Here is a 19139-nt window from a genome sequence, read left to right on the forward strand (position 1 = left end):
GTCTAACATTACGCCGGTTCCGTAAGATAAAGTAGAGCAGAATTATAGAGTTCTGTTGCTATTTTAGCCTTCCTTCTATGCTTTAGTTATTGTTCTGAGGTAGGTGGTGGTGGTTTGCTTTTGACCATTTTGACATACGTGACGTTGGCCTAAAGGTATATGCCAGGCCAAAAATTCCAAAAAAAAAAGAAAAACATACGTGACGTCAAAATAAAATATTACTCACCAATTGGAATTATTTATTCGGCTTGAAAGCTGTTTTTAACTTATTTCGGTTGATAACCGTTGTTTCGGGTCAAGTAGAATCATAAAGATATATGTAAGTCATTGTATTTACTTTTTATTAATAAGAATTTTCATTAAATCGAGCAGATGGGCGATATTGAAAATGCATAGCCTTTTATGGAATTCTGGTGTTTGTGACACCGTGTGGCCTAAATAGCTTTTGTACAGAAAAGCGAAGGTTTCCTAACACTTGTGTGAGTCACTTTCTCATTAGCGGGTGCGACTGATGACGAGTTGACGGACGCTGTGATAACTAACTTTTATTTTTAAATTCCTTGACCACAAGGCACGACACGGGCTATTGTTTATTGTGCAGTCACGTCCTTCGTACCCGCTACACGGTTTCTTTACTGCTTCCAATCAATATCTTAAGGTGAGCAACTTTTTCTCCTCTAAGTTCAAGACGGTCATGAATATAATTATATAAATACTCTGTACGTACATGTGCAAGTTTACTGCTGACTCATATACATTTGCCAACATTATTTTAGGTTTTTTAGGGTGTGGTACTAATGTTTTAAGTGTTAAAAATTTTAAGTAATGCTCACTTTTAAGCAAATTCAATAAGGTGAAATTAATTATAGCTCCATTATGTTACATAGCTTAGTACAGATAACAAAACGAAAACATGATAGTAGTTGTATTTCCTGGTTAGTTATCTATGTTTTAGAATATTCAATTAGATGTGTTACTTGTGGAAATTAAAGTCTAAGTAAAGAGGTATTATCTATGTGAATTTGAAATGGAATATGTTGTAAAACTGAAAATGTAACCATATGTTTATTCTTTTAGATTAATAATGTCGTCCCGTAAGACCGCCGGCCGTCGTGGCACCAACAAGAAGCGCGCCCAGCGTGCCACATCCAATGTGTTTGCTATGTTCGACCAGGCACAAATTGCAGAGTTCAAAGAAGCATTCAACATGATTGACCAGAACAGGGATGGATTTGTTGATAAAGATGACCTCCATGATATGCTTGCATCACTGGGTAAGACCTTCTGTATTCTACATTATTATAAATATATGCATATAAAAATTCAAACCGTTATTACCTATTGGAATGGGCAGATTTACAACTTGTCCAAAGAGAAGTTAAAACCACTCCATTATATTTTTGTTATTTCAAATATTTTCGTTAATTTATATACTGAGACTTAATTTTATTTTAAGTAATAGGTATTCATCTTTTCTGATCCTCCAAAAGGACTGCATAGGCTAGAAATTTATGGAACATACATAAATTTTTGGCAGGATATTAAACAACATTTTTATGTTTGTGTATATTGTGTATATAAACCTCAGAATTAAGTTAACATCATTAAACTGATTGCGTACAAGACCAAGATAAAAAAAATTAAGTCTGCTGAAAACAGCACCATTGATTGCATTGCCAAAGTTATTATCTTATGTAGTTATTTAATAAGTATTCCTAAGTTATACACTAAAAATTACATAAGAACAACAAAGTAATTGTTTTTACTTAGTATAATATTTTGTAGTGTATATGGATTAATTTATTTTACACACATTTTTATACAAATAATAATATTTATGTATTTATTTGTAATTTTAAAATAGGTTCACGGCACATAGTTGCACCCTCGCCTGATGGTGAGTGAAATACGGCATAAACTTGAACATGCCCTAATAAGTGTGGTTCAATTTGGATTTTTAAAGTGGACTCATTAGAGTACACTATTGCATGACAGTGTGACTTATTGTTATCAAGAAAAGTACAATTATTATGTTGTACCGTTGAAGTGTTGTAACAATTTTTTTTTTAAAACAATAGATAATGACAAACTTTAACTCTTGTTCATTTAATGAAAAACCAACTAAATATTGTTTTACAAAATTGCATTACTTTTACCTGTGTAATGTTTGTTTCTTTTATAAATACATACCTACTTCATTTGTCTGATTGTTATTCACCTAATTGGAATAATACTTAACAACCAGTTTTTGCATACATTATTAATACTAAAATGATTGTTGTCTCCGATTACTAAATTGTACCCCTCATGGACTGATGGGGATAAACCAGCATACTTCGATACGCTGCTTCACTTTAAGCATAGAAAAAGGATACAAAGGTTATCTTCATATCTTCTTCTATTGTGTGGGTTGTAAGGTGAATTACCAACCAACCAACCAGCCAAGCCAACCAAGCTTACCAACCTTAGTAAGTAGTCATTATATGACCATGTCAGGGGCCTTTGGCGGCTCAATAATAACCCTGACATGAGGGTTGATGAGGTTAGTTGATCTTCATATAAAGGCAAGGGTTACGGTGTATTCTCATGAAGTGAAGAGAGGGTCCGTTTTACCCACGTAGATATCATTCGCTGCCTCTTTTGGTCGAAACCCTCGAAGTTATTCGCGGGCGCGGAACCCGTAGAGCGGGCGCTGAGGCGTACAAGGACACTCTCTCTTACTGCGATTGGATTATGCACGCCTCCGCTCCGCTCCGTTCTATGCTGCTCCTCTACGGTAGAAACGCACCTATCGTATAAACCCCGCCAGTTATGTTTTCCCTCCTTACTGTAGCTGAATCGTAAGATGTTACAATTTCTATAAGCGTTCTTATTCTTCAGATAGCACACACAAGAAAACAATAAGAAAAAAAAGAAAGCAATATTGCAATTTCACATTTGCGCATATAAAAGTAAGTGCGCAATGCAAACAAATGTCAAATAGCATATTGGTCATATTGGTTTCTTAGATGAAGTGCTTCGATGTGGCCATTTTAACCCCCCTTATGTGTTTAAGCATTTGGACGACTTTTATGAAGATAACCATTACCTTTTTTTAACTATGTTTTTAGCTGACTCACTAGTTTCATTTTCTATCGAAGAAGACACATCCACAGACATCTTTACAAATGAATGTTATTATATACAGGTAAGAACCCCACTGAGGAGTACCTAGAAGGTATGATGAACGAAGCTCCCGGCCCCATTAACTTCACCATGTTCTTGACACTGTTTGGTGAGAGGCTCCAAGGTACTGATCCCGAGGATGTCATCAAGAATGCTTTTGGGTAAGTGTATGTGACATACCGAATAGTCTACCATTTATGATCAGTCACATCTCTAGCGCGAGCAAACCAACGCGTCTCAATGTTTGGATCTTATCCTAAGTAATACAGTTCATTCAATTATTTGTGTGGGGTTTTATTACAATTACCAGCTCTCCCTATAGTAAGTTTGCCACACCTGTGATTTTTAGAACATTCAATAAGCAAATCCGTATTTCAAAATACGGGAGGTTGTAGGTGGTTGGTACCTATTATCATTTTTGTATATTTTACCACGACGCATATTCAAATGAAATGGTGAGGGTGTGTCCCGCTATAGTTTTTCTCTTTCGTTCGTTATCATTATATGTTGTGTTATTCTCATTTTGATTGATGATTAGCCCGGTAACCGGGTTCGACCGGCTCCCCCATGGCCGGATCGTGAATTTGTGGGGCCCTGGGCTGAAACTACTTGGGGGCCTATCTTAATACTCAACTAATAGCAAAAAATATTTTAACAGACATTTTTTTTTCAAATTATGGTCTACTTTTTAGCGGGATCTGGGGGCCCCTTGTAATCCCGGGGCCCTGGGCTGCAGCCCAATCAGCCCATAGGTAGATCATGGGTTCCCCGAAGCTGGTGAACCACAGAACTCCAGCGAAGAGACTTTCATTTCCGAATTATATTCCCAGTTGCTTCGACGAGGACAATACTGGAGTGATTAACGAGGAGCGACTCCGCGAGCTGCTCACCACCATGGGAGACAGGTTTACCGACGACGACGTCGACGAAATGCTCCGTGAGGCGCCGATCCGCGACGGGCTCTTCGACTATGTGGAGTTCACCCGCATCCTCAAACATGGCGCTAAGGACAAGGATGAACAATAAACGGATGATTTGATGGAATAAGAATTGTTGTCAGCTGTTTATGTGCACAGGTAAGATCAGTAGAGTCGCCTTCTTTTAAATTTGTTTCACATCACTAAGAGCTACGCTCTTGTCGGTGTAGCATTCTCCATTCTTGTCTATCAAATACCAATTCCTTCACTTTCTCATAAGACATGACGTTCGTTTTCTCTTTAATCTGTCCCATGTAAGCTCTTCTCGGTCTTCCTCTTCCTATCTTTCCTTGTAGCTTTCCTTCTATGATGTTTTTAATAAAGTCGTGTCTTATTAATTTTGTTTATTGCAAAAGTATATTTTCTTTTTTAATTGAAAAAGGTGGAGTACATAATTCGGTTAATAAATAAGAGTCGTTGATATGAAAATAACTTAAGCGACAGAGCATGCTTATCATTATAATTAAAATATGAAATTATTTAAACAGCTGAAACAATTTTTATTTATCAAATTAAAATAACGGGGCAATAGTCTATGGCACCTTTGGCACCGATAAAAAAGAAAGTTGATCAAAAAAAAAAATAGAATGGAAAAAGCCAGGGTGTCCAACCTTTTTTAAAATCTAGATTTTATATTGCCAAACTAATAAATATATTATCGGTAAGATATTAATCAGTAGACATAAGTTAGGTCGATATGGATTTCAAGTTAATCTCAAGATATCTGAGGTGCTAGTTACAATACAATGTAGTTGTTTGGCATTTGATTGGATTCATGCATTTATCAAATTGTTCCCCTCTTTTGGACCATAGTTCTTTAAGTTTTAATATGTGTACTTACTCAATCGGTGGTTCTGATTTTGTGCAAAAGTGCTACAATTCATTCCTATTAGACATCTAAAAAAAGCATTTTTTCTTTTGAAATGAATTGTTTGCGAGGATAATGTACTACATTTTTGTTGGTGATTACATCCTTTAGTTTTTGAATCCTGTTTATAGTTTATATAGTACATACATTCATATCTATTGGGTCTTAATATGATTCAAAGTAGGTATAAGTTAAGACGAATTTATTGGCTGATTTACTTCTATCAAGTTTGACAGGATGTACATTCGTCAATTTTAATTTTTAACCCAAATAATGGATGATGGAAATTCTCAGTCATAATTTTTACGCCATCTTTAAAATTAAAAACAAAAAATGTAAGGGTGTAATCGTCACCATGGTACATATTCCGTCACTTTTTAAGATTGATTGATTGACTTGATATGTTCAAATTATGAATTGAAAAGTGTAAGGTCGAAATTCTTCACTAAGTATTATTGCAGTAAAGTAAGTGTGTCTATGTAATCATGTATGTATTTATTTTGCCATTTATGTATAAATACAGTTTAACGTCTATTTTTGTCTTTTTATCTCTAATGAGGTTTTCTTGCCAAATACCGTAATAAATATTAATTAATTAACCAAAAGTTTTTAATAACTCTTTAACGTACCGTACGTTACGTTAAAAATAACTTGTTGACGTCAAAGAATTTTAAGCCATAAAAAATGGTTAAATAGTTTACAGCAAAATATAGTCTATACAGGGTGTTAGTGGAAAACTCCACTTGATAATAACTCAGAATCATGAGCTGAATCATTCCCCTGAGAATTCGTTACGACGTCACTAACACCCTGTGTTATACTCCGGCCCTCCTCCGGTCCTGGTGGCTCTGTGATACATTATAAAACACTAATTAACATTAAGCTAAGCTTTGGTGAATTTCCGAGCGACGGATTTTAAAATCAGTAGTGTTACTGTGTCACCGCATAATATTTTTTGTCACGCAGCCTATCGGATTGAAAGGATAAGTGAATAAAAAGAAAGAACATTCCTTGCAACAGTTTATATTGTATCATATACCTGTATCAGTATTCGCATTGCGAATAATATTACTTACATATACTTACATACACTGGTCACGATATTTACATTAAAATTATTGTTAGACACGTAAATGCTAGATGAGCAGAAACACTACAGTGAACATTAATTGTTTACATTCCATTCATTTATTGCATACTATTACATATTTCCCATAATACGTACAAAAAACTCACGCCCGTGTTCCCGGATGGGGTGGGCAGAACTCCACAGGCCTTTAAGTAATCAGAAGAAAACTTGCAGTAAAAAAATAAAAAAAATTATGAGCCGTATGGTGTGCTATAAAAATACACTTATAAAAAATACAAAGTCGAATTTACTAGGAAAAATAGAAAAATACTTATAATAAAACAGACGATTTATCACAACACATAGCCTGTTGCTCATTAGCAACACACGTCATAAATTATATTTAATCATAATATTTTAATATATAATATTATAAATTACAATATTCCTGTATAAGCTCATAGGGGCGCTTTGGTCGCTAAAATATCGCCAGGGCATCATTAAGATGGTAATTAAAACTTCGAAGAACGAGAGAAATAAATAGTTGTGATACTTTACATATCAGACCTAAGTAGAAAATCACATCTCCTTAATGCTGCTCAGTGCCAGGGAGGGAAGCGACATAAGCGGACGAGGAATTTTGTATGAAACTTACTCCTGTCACGTTTCTCGGCTCTGTATTTATCAATATTAAGTCTGTATATCTAACACTTTCAAGGACAGAACATCTAATGACGTTCGGATTCCAAGGTGTCATACTAGCTATTATGAACCATCAATGACCCATGGTCTCTGCCCGGAAAGGGTTAAGGACCAAAGTATAGTGTGTATACAGACTTAATATATACTTATGACCGAGCAGGCAACCAAGACAACACTTGTATAGTAAATAACACATCTACATATATCACGGTTATTTACCGTGGGGGTAGGTAGAGACCACGAATTCTACGTACGGTCGCGAGCATTAATATGTATACACTTTGGTACCATGTCACATTAACTTTTTTGACAAATTGAACTGTAAGTCTCACTAAATGTCAAATATGTTAGTGCGACAGAGTCCTAAAGTGGGTACATTATATTACTCATGACTGTACTACGATCCTGACACCACTTTCGCTTCTTCCACTCTCATCAAAGACTTCTTGGCTCTGCTGTTTAGAGTACTCTTGACCTGGCCTTTCTTTAAAATATCCTGAATCCAGAAGTAAATAACACTAAGTAACGCACACTTTCGCGCCGTAAAATATTTATCGTACAAAATTGGTTTGTTTGTTCTGGACGTTACGTGATGAATTTGAATGAGATCTTTATAGTAAATAACGATTCTATAAACAATGCAGTATGCACAGATACTTGTGTTCAGTTTTCAATAATGTTTCAGTTTAGAAATAAAAATGGAGCTCTTTTTTGTGAATGATTCGGAAGAGATTTTGAGGCGCGATAAGGGATTTTGATTCGGTGTTGCCTAACCTAATGCTACTTCCAAAATTATCTTTATGATTATTTATTTACTACTCATTTCCTTTAATACTTAGCCTTATTTATCTTCCTTGTTTTTTTTATTGAACAACTGAAGTACAGTACGATAAAGTTGAGGCCAACCGCAGAATAGGATTACTTACTTATATTAGAAGACCGATATTTTTTTTAAATTATAAGTATTATAATTGAATTTTATAAGCATAACGATTAAGAGCGCAATTAGGATTGGAGAATAGCTATTGAAAGAAAGATCGATCTTTATTTCTCCCACCCGACACGGCGCTAAACATAAAAAAAAATACGCATTGCGAAGCGGGACTATAATAATGATACTGTAGATGGCTTGTAATACAGTTAAAATTGGAATCTAATAATATAACTCATAGAGTGAACAATTTATAAACTTCAATGTCTATGTTGATTCGTCCTACACTGCAGAGCCTACAACATCGCACCACGTATAAACAGAAAAATCCGATATTTCAAGTTATGTTGAAATCGTCTTAATTCCAAGAACCTTATCCTTAGGGATAAGGGTGCTTTGCTTTCAGTCACTAAGTTACTTATTCTGTTTTCACCGTTTGATCAAGAAGAAATCATTATAATTAAAAGTTGAACTCGTACTTCATCTTAATGAGCCCTGAGGGACTAAAAGGCCACATTGAAGCAATTCGTCTAAATAAAACAATTTTGCAATTTTACATAAGTATGCGCCTATAAAAGTTAAATGCGCAATGGCCCCAATTCCTGCAGACACCTCATTTTATTTTAAGTTATACCCGTCATTTTGACAACTGTTAATTTTAAAATTAAACAGTAACCCGGGCGAATAAAATAGGCATCTCGCTCATATGCAATCCGTTTTACGTGACAGCAACTTAATTCAGTCGGGTTATTGGCCAATATACAATTTTGGAAGGGTTTAATTTCTGCCTAAAATTGACGTGTGTTCCATAAGTTTTATGCCTGTCGATTAAACGTCCCTTTCCTTTTCGGCGAATAAGAAGATGACAGGTATAACTTAAAATAAACTTAGATGGTGTATACATGAATCAGCACCAGTGTCAAGACAACGCAATGTTGCTTTTTTTAGGTGAAATGGTTTCAATGTGGTCTTTTTAGACCCTTGGTATTTGTAACGATGATTATGTTGTCACCACGTCCATCGACCACTGCTGAAGCAGCGAAGGTCTACGCCCACTCCTCCTTGAGAAGCACGGCGCCTCTCTCCGCGACCACCATGATGGCAGCTTGAGGGTTGCCAGTCGGCTGGGTCGGCATCGAACCTGCGTCTATTACTCGCAACCCTGGGAAAATAAAGCAAGAATTTACATGTAAGGACCAATAGCAACATAAACTGATGAAGTGGCGGGGATTTGAAGATTGTTAATAGTAATAATAGTGAATAGATGTCGACATTACCACATTACTGAACACGACGTGAAGATTATCTTATTTACATTTATATTGTGTGCCGAATTTTTCAAAATAAAACATAACATAGGTACAGAAGCTCACGACTATACCCGGGGGGATAGTAAGAGGTACATCCATCGCAAGATGAAATAAGTCCTACATCTCACCGAACTTTCTGTTAGACCAACGTCAACCTTACCTATCTGTTCTGTGATAGTGATAAGAATGAACAGATTAAAAATGCTGATACGAAGAAACAAGATTAACACAACTCAACGAGCTTTCTGTTATTGTGTTGTTCTTTGTGTTTGTGTAGACCTTTGGGGTTTGTTTGTGTGTGTGTGTGTCTGTATTTACCATTTACTAAATACCTTCCTACGAAGACCCTTCGTGAGTTTGAGTGAGTTATTTCTATCTGGAAACATAATCTTATTGTCTTCGTTAGCAAATATCGACTCACCAGTAACATTGTAGACCCTCAACTGCGTGTCGACGACGGCTCCAATGGCGGTGGTGCCGAGCTGGTGGTTCTGGGGGTCGGTGTAGGTGCGCGCCATGCACTCCAGCCAAGGATCAGACCAGACCTCGCCGGTGTTGTTGCAGGGTGACAGGAACTCGGGGTCTAGCTCTACGCCGAACTTGTCTTTCATTGTCTGTAAGGGTTAGTGTTATATGTTAGGTTAGTTCAATTTCGTGTTTCGATTTTAATCAACATCCATACACACATACGCCTAAACTCACGCCTATTTCTCAGTCCGGGTCTGTCCATGATCGCGAGCGCGCGCGGGGTCAATAGCCTCGGTTACGAAAATTGATAAAACATCGAATAGATTAAAATGTTCCAACTGCAACATTGTTATAAGTGAAGTTTTGGCTTTTATTCAAAATAAAATTGATGTTATGACGGAGGTTAGCCTTGCGCAGATTTGTGAAAGTGCCTTTAATGCGGAAGAAATAAGTGAAGCAAAATCGTTATTATTTGAATCTTTGAGCAAGAAGATGAAGAAGAGAATACGTCAAGGAAAGACCTTAAGGAATATTGCGGACATCATATGCCTATAGAATTCCATTTGCTTTGATCCTGACACACTTCTCTTGCTTCTTATACATTCATCAATAGCTTCATACACGCACGCCGGTTCAGAGTAGATCGTACTAAACGTTCTCTAAGGACATCTCCAATTTGGTCAATATAAGTCCTTCTACTACATCAACTTAAATTAAACACACACTCATAATTTATTTTTAATAAAATTTTCTTGTAATTACTTATGACTCTGCTTATTTATTCGGGATTATTTATTCGGGGCGTGACTTTACAAAAGTATGTAAGTAGTTAAATCCAGATTATCAAAGTATCTTTACACAAAGGAGAAAGTTAGTTAATACAAAGTGTACCTAAAGTTAAAATTCCGCATTTCGAAGAAATCTAATCAAATATCCTTTATTGCACACAAACAAAACATCAACTGAAAGTCTAACTTCTTTATCGTGACTTATTGTAAATTAGCCGCAAACGACATTAACTACTTGGCCGTAGACAAAGTCTTACCGGAGACTCGAAGATCTTCTGCAGGTACCGGGCGCCATCCTTGATGACGGTGAGGTCGTCAGGGTGGGTGAAATACTCGGGGAAGAAGAGCGGGGGGTTCAGCGGGTCCGTTGAGTTCAGAGTCAAGAACCCCACGCTGCGGGGGAGCAGCGCTGCAGCGTTGGCGCTGAAGCCACACATAAACAACCCTTGTTTTCACGTAATTCTTGCCGCAAATTAACTACTTGGCGTGACAAATGGGGAGCGCTGAGGGCTCTCACCCGGTATAATATTTAAGACAACAGGCTCAGGGCGATGAACTTGCTTGTAACTATCTGTTCCAGAGAACATTTGAGAAAGAAATGAAACATATTTTTAACTGGCGCCCGATATGGGGCGCGCTATGACTTACTAAAGTAGGCAGCAAATCTCATCCAGGCAAAATTTAAAAAGGAAATGAAAATAATAGACATGATAGATAACAGGGATGTGCAGTTACAATCCAACAGAATACAGTTTGCAGCCAATAAATATGTGGTGATAGTCAATCTTTAGAAAGTTCAGAGGGTTAAAATACGCAATGTTAAAAAATTACAAATAACAATATTGCTGTTTTAGATGCTTTGCTACAATGGACCTTTTTAAACCCCCATTATGTTGGCAAGGACATCACCTCTTAGTCAGCGTAAGCAGCAAAACGTAACTAAGTTTTTTCTTTGCTGTAAGTCCAACAAAGAAGGAAACCGACATTATTATGTCATATATCGCGCCGTGCGTGGGTTATTGAAGTGCGAGAAAATATTGTATTGTATCGTACATGATAATACTTACGTAATGTTGCGATGTATATAGCAATCCCCTGCATCTAATGGTTCATCAATACGTCCGTTTTTGGAGCACTCTGCGTAGAAACCGTTGAAGAAGATCTGGATGTCCGGCTGCTTTCGCGTCTTGTCTGCTAAGCTCGAATATAGGATGCCGGTTAGCTGAAACCATATTACAATATTTATATAATTTTACAACAATTGTAAAAATAGACTTACAGACAAATAGGTTGTAGGTCTATTTTTGAATGAATTCATCATCCACAATTGGCGCCCAACGTGGGACACCCTATAGTTAACGTCAACGAAACTAGCGACACCCTATGATGGCCGTTTGGATATATTAAAGTAAGTACAGCAATTCAGTCAACATAGTTAATTCAGAAACTTGATTAACACAATAAAGCACAGCTATTTGCTCCTTTAACATAGTTATTAATAAACACGAAACTTGATGAACGGGACAATCGTCAAAAAGTCATAACGCGCCACTTATTAAGGTCCTACTAATTCCTGACTATGATTACACCAAACTTAAGCTCAATTCCTAAAGAGGTGGTGGTGGTACCAAAGAGCGTTCCGCATTTTTATGCATCCGTTCGCAAAAAGTATCCAATGCAGTGCGGTTTCAATCTCCCGCTTTCCGTATTGTAACGCCCTTAGTATAAATATGGACTCACCTGTGTAATGGAAGTAGAAGACATCGGTCCAGTTCGAGTGAGCATGTATTCCGTGAATACGGACCAATCGAGGACCTGTGTGTTGTCCAGCTTGTTGGCGATGAAGGAAAGGGTGATCCCGTAGTGGTTCCGCAGGTTCTTACCAACCGGCAAGTCTGCCACCACAGGGATCTTGAACTTGTCTAACTCTTCCTTCGGACCGATTCCTGACAGCAGCAGGATGTGTGGACTGTTGAGGGCTCCTGCGCTTAATATCACCTGAAATATATGGGTAACTTTCTTACGCATCAGAGAAGAAGTAGTAAGTGGTTAGTTAGCTACAGTTCGCCGGAGGCCCGAATCGCTCTATACGTACGACTGATGTGATTTACCCATTTTTGCTTAGGTACCTAATGCTTTATTCATTGCTGTGGAAATTGGTCATAACCTTTTAAAAAATAGGTAAATATCTAACAACAAGATAATCAAGAGATAATCAGAGATAATCAAGTACAAGTAAAATAATTTCTAATTCGTCCATAAATTAGAACAAGGCGACAGCGACTGTTGACTACGACTGGAGTATTTTTTTTAACATCAGTTCTTGTCTTGTAGATTTGCATCGGATGGCATTCACCCTCAGCACTTGGCTTAAAGACTGCTTTTGTTTAACCTACCTCTTTTTTAGCTCGCACTGTCTGCGTCTTCCCATCTTTGTCAATGTACTGCACTCCATACGCGCGTTTATTTTTGTCGATGAGGACTTTGCTCACGTGAGCTTGTGTCTTCAGGCTCAAGTTGGGTCGCTCTGACTTCGGCTTTAGGTATGCTCGCGCTGTCGTGTAGCGTTGCCCGTCCCTGGATTGGTATAAATGCATACATTTTAAAATTAAAGCTGTAAAATACGGTATTTTCAATATATTACAAGATAAAAGGTATCGTATTTTATTATGATGGTTTCAGTTTATGTTGTGTACAGTACACTACACAGCAATATTTATCGCAAGAAATTACCACTATCATGCCCCATGTTGGGCGCCAGTACGCCACCTGTTGGGCGCCAGTACGCCCCATGTTGGGCGCCAATTTTTGTTTATAATCAACTATTAAGTCTCCTACTCATTGTATTTATATAAAATTAGTCTTATTAGATTTTTTTCATAAAAGTACACAATAAACATGTGTACACAAAAAACAAAAGGGTACATAATCTTACACTAACAGACAATCACATCAGTCTAGTCTAATTTAACGATGAATTGAAAAATGTTGTGGCACTTCTCAATTATTAGTACAATACAATACAATACAATACAAATACACTTTATTGCACCAAAATAAAAAGAAATAATTACAAAAAGACTCTTAACTAAGTAAATGGCAAATGGCGGCCTTATCGCTTAAAGCGATTTCGTCCAGACAACCATAAGGTGAGGAAAAATGTAAAAAAATTGAAAGATATTTACTTACTGAGTACTTGGATTTTGGATTTGGGTTTATTCACGCCTGTTCGCACGAGACGAATTCATAAGAAAACGTATCCAAATTGTGGCTGGCCTTACACAAATACTTACTGGTTCATAGTCTGTGCGATCATGAAGCCATCAGGAGTGGAAGGATCGTTCATGTCGCGTAGGATGGGGATACCAGTCTCGTTGATTGCGTCAAGAAGAGAGTAGAGAAAGGGTGGTTGGTATGAGAACTGCAATGGTTAAACACAATACAATACAATAACTCTTTATTGCACAAAAACACAAGGAAAGTAACAATCATTAATAGGACAAAAGAAGTACAAATGCCTTATTGCTAAAAAGCAATGTCTTCCAGGCAACCGTAAGGTGAAAGAAACTGTAAAAGTAATAATCAGGGGGGTTAAAAAGGCCACATCGAAGCCATTCATCTATAAAACCAATAAAATGGTCGAGCCAACAACGTTAGTGGGAGGAAACTGCGCTTAAGACAAATTAATAACTCATTGGTGCAGGTCCGGTACCCGGGTTCTAGACGGCGCTCTCCGTTTAAGAAGCAAATTGGTGAACCACAGAATCACAGTGACTGTAAAAAGTATTTATTTTGCATCATAAACTGCAAATGGAAAATATATTCTGGGGTACACTTGTTTGCATACAAGGTGTCAGCGACATCTTAACGAAAACTTTGAGGGATGTACTTGATATTAACTCAGAATAATGGTCTGAATCATCCCCCTCAGTACTCGTTACGATGTCACTAACATCCTGTATACTCATTGAAAGTTCCAAAAATAAAACAGTAGATATACCTGCTGAATAGGCAAGGGCCCGTCTTTGGAGTGGTATTCCTCGCTGACCAGCGTGCCGATCTGCTTGTTGCCCTCCGTCATGTCAAAGTACTTCTTGTTCTCCTCCCAGGACCAACCGGTGGCACCTGCTTTGACCCAATCCTCATAGTCGGCTGCGTGGCCTCGGTGATACATCAGACCGTTCAGGACGTTACAGCCCCCTGTTTCATAATAATAATATTTATTTCATATAAACCTCTTACAGAAGAGGCAAGATGATTGGACGCCTAATAAGACACGACGAATTTATTAAAAACATCATAGAAGGAAAGCTAAAAGGAAAGAGAGGAAGGGGAAGACCAAGAAGAGCTTACATGGAACAGATTAAAGAAAAGGTTAACGTCGTGTCTTATAGGGAAGTCAAGGAATTGGCCTTTGATAAACTGGAATGGAAAATGCTACACCGACAAGAACGTGGCTCTTAAATTGATGATGATGAATCCTCTTACAAAAGGAAGTACTTAATAAAATGATCCTGATGAAAAATGATGACAATGTTAGAGAATTTATACAATTTATTATTTGTTTATTATTTTGTGGAGGATGATAACCGCACACGGAAATGGCGGTGGATTGGTCATGTCCTTAGGAGACCCATGGAACACCCGTTCCGAAGATCTCTGACCGGGTGTGCGCGTGGAAAACGCAAAAGGGGGCGGCGCCGGCGGCCCAAAGATACCTGGCGGCTAAGCTAAGGCACTACCTTGGAAAGGACCTTGAAAAGTTGTTCGTGCCTCTGCTGAGTGAGGTCCGTTTATTGAGGACGAACACCGCCACCATATTATGATCATATCTACATTGTTTTTATTTTTTAAATGTCATTTTGTGTATGTTTTAAGTCTGATGTTTTTGTGTGTCACGTTCTTTTTTAATAAAAATAACTTTCTTTCTAGGAGGTTTGGTTTTTTCGGCTAAGTAGTTTACCATTTGCGGCAAATCTACAATAAGTTAATAAAATATAAGAGGCTTGGGAATCCCCATTAAGTAATAACTATATATATAACTACGGAAATAGTGTAACTAGGTACAGAAAAAAAGAATCGATCGACCTAATATCGACTGATACATCACTATGCTAATGAATGTAGCTTACGTACTTTGACAAATAAATGTAAAATGTTATCTTATTAAAATATAATCACTATTTGTACCGAACTGGTCGTTCTATTTAATACCAGGCATATAAATAGAAGTTTCCATACCAACGACTTTCCCTCTAGGCCAATTGCAACCTTTCCCCTTCTGGTCGAGGCAGTAGTTCTCCGGAACAGTCCGATAGCGCCAGTCGAGATCCTCATTGCCCCAGAATGCACGGTAGAATGACGGTACTTTCGCTCCTATCGGTTCTTCTATACCAGCTTCTAAAAGTAACACCTGCAAAAATGAAAGGAGTAAAAACATAATTTAGTAGAGTAGGTATCAATAAACTATTGCATTTTGCGTCTTATTTCGGGATTTCTGATGAGATGGGAGCCCTGGGTCGTGTATTAGGTTCAAGATAGGTAAATTATGAAATTCTGATTAACTAAATAAAAATTATCTAAAACTAACGAAAAACATTTTTTTTTAATCAAGTAAAACATAATAATAAGTCTCTAGCTTTTTTATTATTACTTAATATGCAAATATTCTTCCCTTTTATAAGACTTTCAACACATTTAAACGAAGACTTTGCTAGTTCATTGGGAATCTTAACATGGGAGGTGAGGTGACACGGTTTTATGTATTTAATGGCAGAATTATTTGTGTAACAAATAAAACGTTTTTAATTTGAATACTCACGCTAAAATTCCGGACTTCACTCAACCTCGAAGCTACAATCGACCCAGCAGGTCCGGCCCCGACGACTATGAAGTCATACTCCTCTTCCACCTCCTTCACGCTCTCGACCCTCTGGCATGGAGAGGCGATGTCGCAGCGGCCTTTGAGGAAGGCTTCTACCAACACCATGAAGAGTGCGAACCCGCTGCAGACTGGTGAGCCGACGATGGACGGGCCGCCGGGGTCGGTTAGTGGACAACCACACTCCTAAGCAAGGGAACATAATATTTTTATAATTGTTTGTAGTCACTGTGATCCTGTGGTTCACTAGCTTGCTTCTCAACCGGGGAGCACCGGTTCGCACTCCGCTACCGGACTTGCACCAATGTGTTGTAAATTATCTAACACAGCTGGCTCGACCATTACAGACGGCGATACGACTCACCAACGGTGGTCTACCAGAAAGCTCGCTGACGTGCGTGTACCAAGTTCATCTTGTGATTTACCTCTGACCACCCCGTTGGGATATATATAATCGTGAGCTTACGTTGTTGTAACTCTCGCCTATTTTCCACTGGGGTAAGCAGAGATTGGAATTCCATTTGCTTCGATCCTGCTTCCTCTACCAATCAATCTCTTCATCAATCGTTTCATATACGCACGCCGGTTCAGAGTAGATCGTACTAAACCTTTTCTAAGGACATCTCCAATTTAATGTTGTTGTTATTTCATTTAATGTTGTTGTACACATAATAATTAAATAAAAAACAATGAAAATTTGACTGTTGGTTTCACATAAACTGCATAAAAACGTTCCACTGCTGGGCCCGCCTCCATTCAATCAAATGGAGGGGGTATGGAGCATACTCCACCACGCTGCGACACTGCGGGTTGGTGGAGGTGTTTTACGGCTAAGCTGGCACCAACAGAGTAACGTGCCTTCCACGGCAGCACAATCGTCTTACTTTTTCAGACAATCAGATGAGTCAAGCCTTTTTCAGACAATCAGATGTATTTAGCAAAGAAAGGACAGTCTCAAAAAGTGATTTCGACAATGTCCTTATCGGGAATCGAACCCGGACCTTCAGATCATTTACAATGAATAAGGCGACGTCATTGACTGTTTAAATTTAAATATTAGTAAGTAAGTATAAGATAGCAATTTCTTACCTGAGGTGCTAAAATCATGTTAGCTGTTCAGTCGCTTAACGTGGTAAAAACCTGTAACAAAAATAATTGTTAATAGTACTAGCTAAAATAATAATTCAGCGGTGGAAATTAATAGGAAAACTAACACCGTAAAAAGAACAGGATCATAATAACCTAAACAGCCTATATTCATCCCGCTGCTGGGCACAGGCCGCCCCTCAATCAGCCGGAGGGGGTATGGAGCATACTCCACCACACTGCACCACTGCGGATTGGTGGAGGTGTTTTTTTTACAGCTAATGAGACCTACGCCTTAACATAGTCTCCAAAGCAAGGAATCGTCTTACCTTTTCGGACAACCAAACAAAAGGACAGTCTCACAAAGTGATTTCGACAATCGGGGATCAAATTCGGACTTCCAGGTCGTAACTCAACGCTCTAACCATAGAGGCTGTTCAACAAGTTTATAACAATAAAAAGGTAAACTTGTCATTAATTTAAATCTAGAACTATTTTCATCAAATCTTTGAGTGGCGTTAAGACGTTTTATTAATTGGCAAACATTTGTGTCGCACTGTTATGTTTTGCCCTCGCGATTTATCGCGACTTATAAACATAATTATGTTTCTAATCCCTACAAATTCCGTATTGAAGGTGACTTTTCCGGATGTCGTTTGGTAGTACTTACTTGACCTCTTTTTTTGACATGACTTATTGTAGATTTGCGCTGATGGCATTAACTACTGAACAAATGGGGAGCGCGCTCTCACCCGGTACAAAATTTAAGACAACAGGCCTGAGGGTGCCCAGTTGGGCGCGAACCTCGTCTCAGGGCGTAGTCTGAGAGGAAGAATATTTGAAACAATTAATCGACCCTAGGGCGTCGATAGCGATAAGCGCTGAATGAGGGAAATCTTCGACCACGCCGGCGGGGTCGGTATCGGGGTTCTGTGTACTTGACCTACTTCATTAAAAAATACTCATATTATTCATCGGACCTCATTCCATAATAATAATTGCTCGTTTCGATTACCTTACAGTTTCAATAAATTGTAGCAAACGTGATAATGATTAAAATTGGTGTGTGTCCCTTTCCTTTTCGGCGGGTAAGAAAAAGACAGCCTAAACAGCGGCTGAGCCAGGTTTACCTCACCCCCCCTCGGTCTTACTTTAGTCTTCAATCGATTAAAAGTGCCAGACGTCACACACACAGATGCGCGTGTACGATAACGTCAATGTGTAGTGTCTGTGTAAAACGAGGTTTTTTTGTATGAAGTGTCAGGGGTGTGATTGGGTGTAAGTAATTAAATGTTGTACCGGGTGAGAGCCTTCAGTGCTCCCCATTTGTCCGGCCAAGTAGTTAATGCTATCTGCGGCATATATACAATAAGTCACGTCAACAAAACAAAATTGGGTGTAAAAAACGTGCGCTCAACCCTTAGATTATGATCGCTCCGAAATTATGATTAAGTAAGTAATTGTTATAAGGACACGTACCTTAGCCCTATAGTTACTACGTTCTTTCTCGTAGATAGCAGAATGTAACCATGACTTTGGAACCCCTTTATATATAGCAAAATTGTCTAGAATTTCACGTTGTAGACTATTTATTGAAATCAAGTAGTTTGTGAAGTTTCTGCCTAGTTTACAATTATATACTTCATAGATAAGAGTTGCTGAAGCCGTCTGTCATTTCATAACGGCCTCTGCGGTCCAGTGGTTGAGCGTTGGACTCACGATCCGGAGGCCCCCGGTTCGAATCTCGGTGGGGACATATCACAAAAATCACTTTGTGATCCCTAGTTTGGTTAGGACATTACAGGCTGATCACCTGATTGTCCGAAAGTAAGATGATCCGTGCTTCGGAAGGCACGTTAAGTCGTTGGTCCCGGTTTCTACTTATTCATGTAAG

At 38.2% G+C, this 19139-nt stretch overlaps 2 protein-coding genes across 6 annotated transcripts in view; one reads left to right on the top strand and one right to left on the bottom strand.

Moving 5' to 3' along the window:
• LOC126376000 (glucose dehydrogenase [FAD, quinone]-like) overlaps positions 1 to 19139 on the bottom strand; it is a 142887-nt gene that overhangs the window by 121429 nt on the left and 2319 nt on the right. For 2 of the 3 annotated variants that reach the window (XM_050023145.1, XM_050023146.1), the window contains exons 2-12: positions 17249 to 17299; positions 16100 to 16345; positions 15520 to 15691; positions 14279 to 14478; positions 13572 to 13699; positions 12675 to 12855; positions 12019 to 12276; positions 11346 to 11500; positions 10536 to 10701; positions 9444 to 9636; positions 6031 to 8874 (exon numbers count right to left, since the gene is read on the bottom strand). In XM_050023145.1, the coding sequence (XP_049879102.1) occupies positions 8759 to 8874; positions 9444 to 9636; positions 10536 to 10701; positions 11346 to 11500; positions 12019 to 12276; positions 12675 to 12855; positions 13572 to 13699; positions 14279 to 14478; positions 15520 to 15691; positions 16100 to 16345; positions 17249 to 17266 (1833 nt within the window). In that variant the 5' untranslated portion in view covers positions 17267 to 17299 and the 3' untranslated portion in view covers positions 6031 to 8758. Of the gene's footprint in view, positions 1 to 6030; positions 8875 to 9443; positions 9637 to 10535; positions 10702 to 11345; positions 11501 to 12018; positions 12277 to 12674; positions 12856 to 13571; positions 13700 to 14278; positions 14479 to 15519; positions 15692 to 16099; positions 16346 to 17248; positions 17300 to 19139 lie in introns of those variants that run through there. The other variant, XR_007567675.1, reaches the window with a different exon arrangement.
• LOC126376070 (myosin regulatory light chain sqh) lies at positions 164 to 5544 on the top strand. Of its 3 annotated transcripts, none has more exons than XM_050023237.1 (5): positions 164 to 319; positions 1078 to 1274; positions 1865 to 1897; positions 3188 to 3326; positions 3996 to 5544. In XM_050023237.1, the coding sequence occupies exons 2-5, from the start codon at positions 1085 to 1087 to the stop codon at positions 4189 to 4191; spliced, it is 558 nt and encodes a 185-aa protein (XP_049879194.1). In that variant the 5' UTR covers positions 164 to 319; positions 1078 to 1084; the 3' UTR covers positions 4192 to 5544. The 3 variants fall into 3 exon arrangements, with proteins under 3 accessions (XP_049879194.1, XP_049879196.1, XP_049879195.1); XM_050023238.1 differs by lacking the exon at positions 164 to 319 and adding an exon at positions 438 to 658; XM_050023239.1 differs by lacking the exon at positions 1865 to 1897 and having other exon boundaries at positions 165 to 319.

This window comes from Pectinophora gossypiella, chromosome 20 (genome assembly GCF_024362695.1).
Source record: "Pectinophora gossypiella chromosome 20, ilPecGoss1.1, whole genome shotgun sequence".
In the NCBI taxonomy this organism is placed as follows: domain Eukaryota; kingdom Metazoa; phylum Arthropoda; class Insecta; order Lepidoptera; family Gelechiidae; genus Pectinophora; species Pectinophora gossypiella.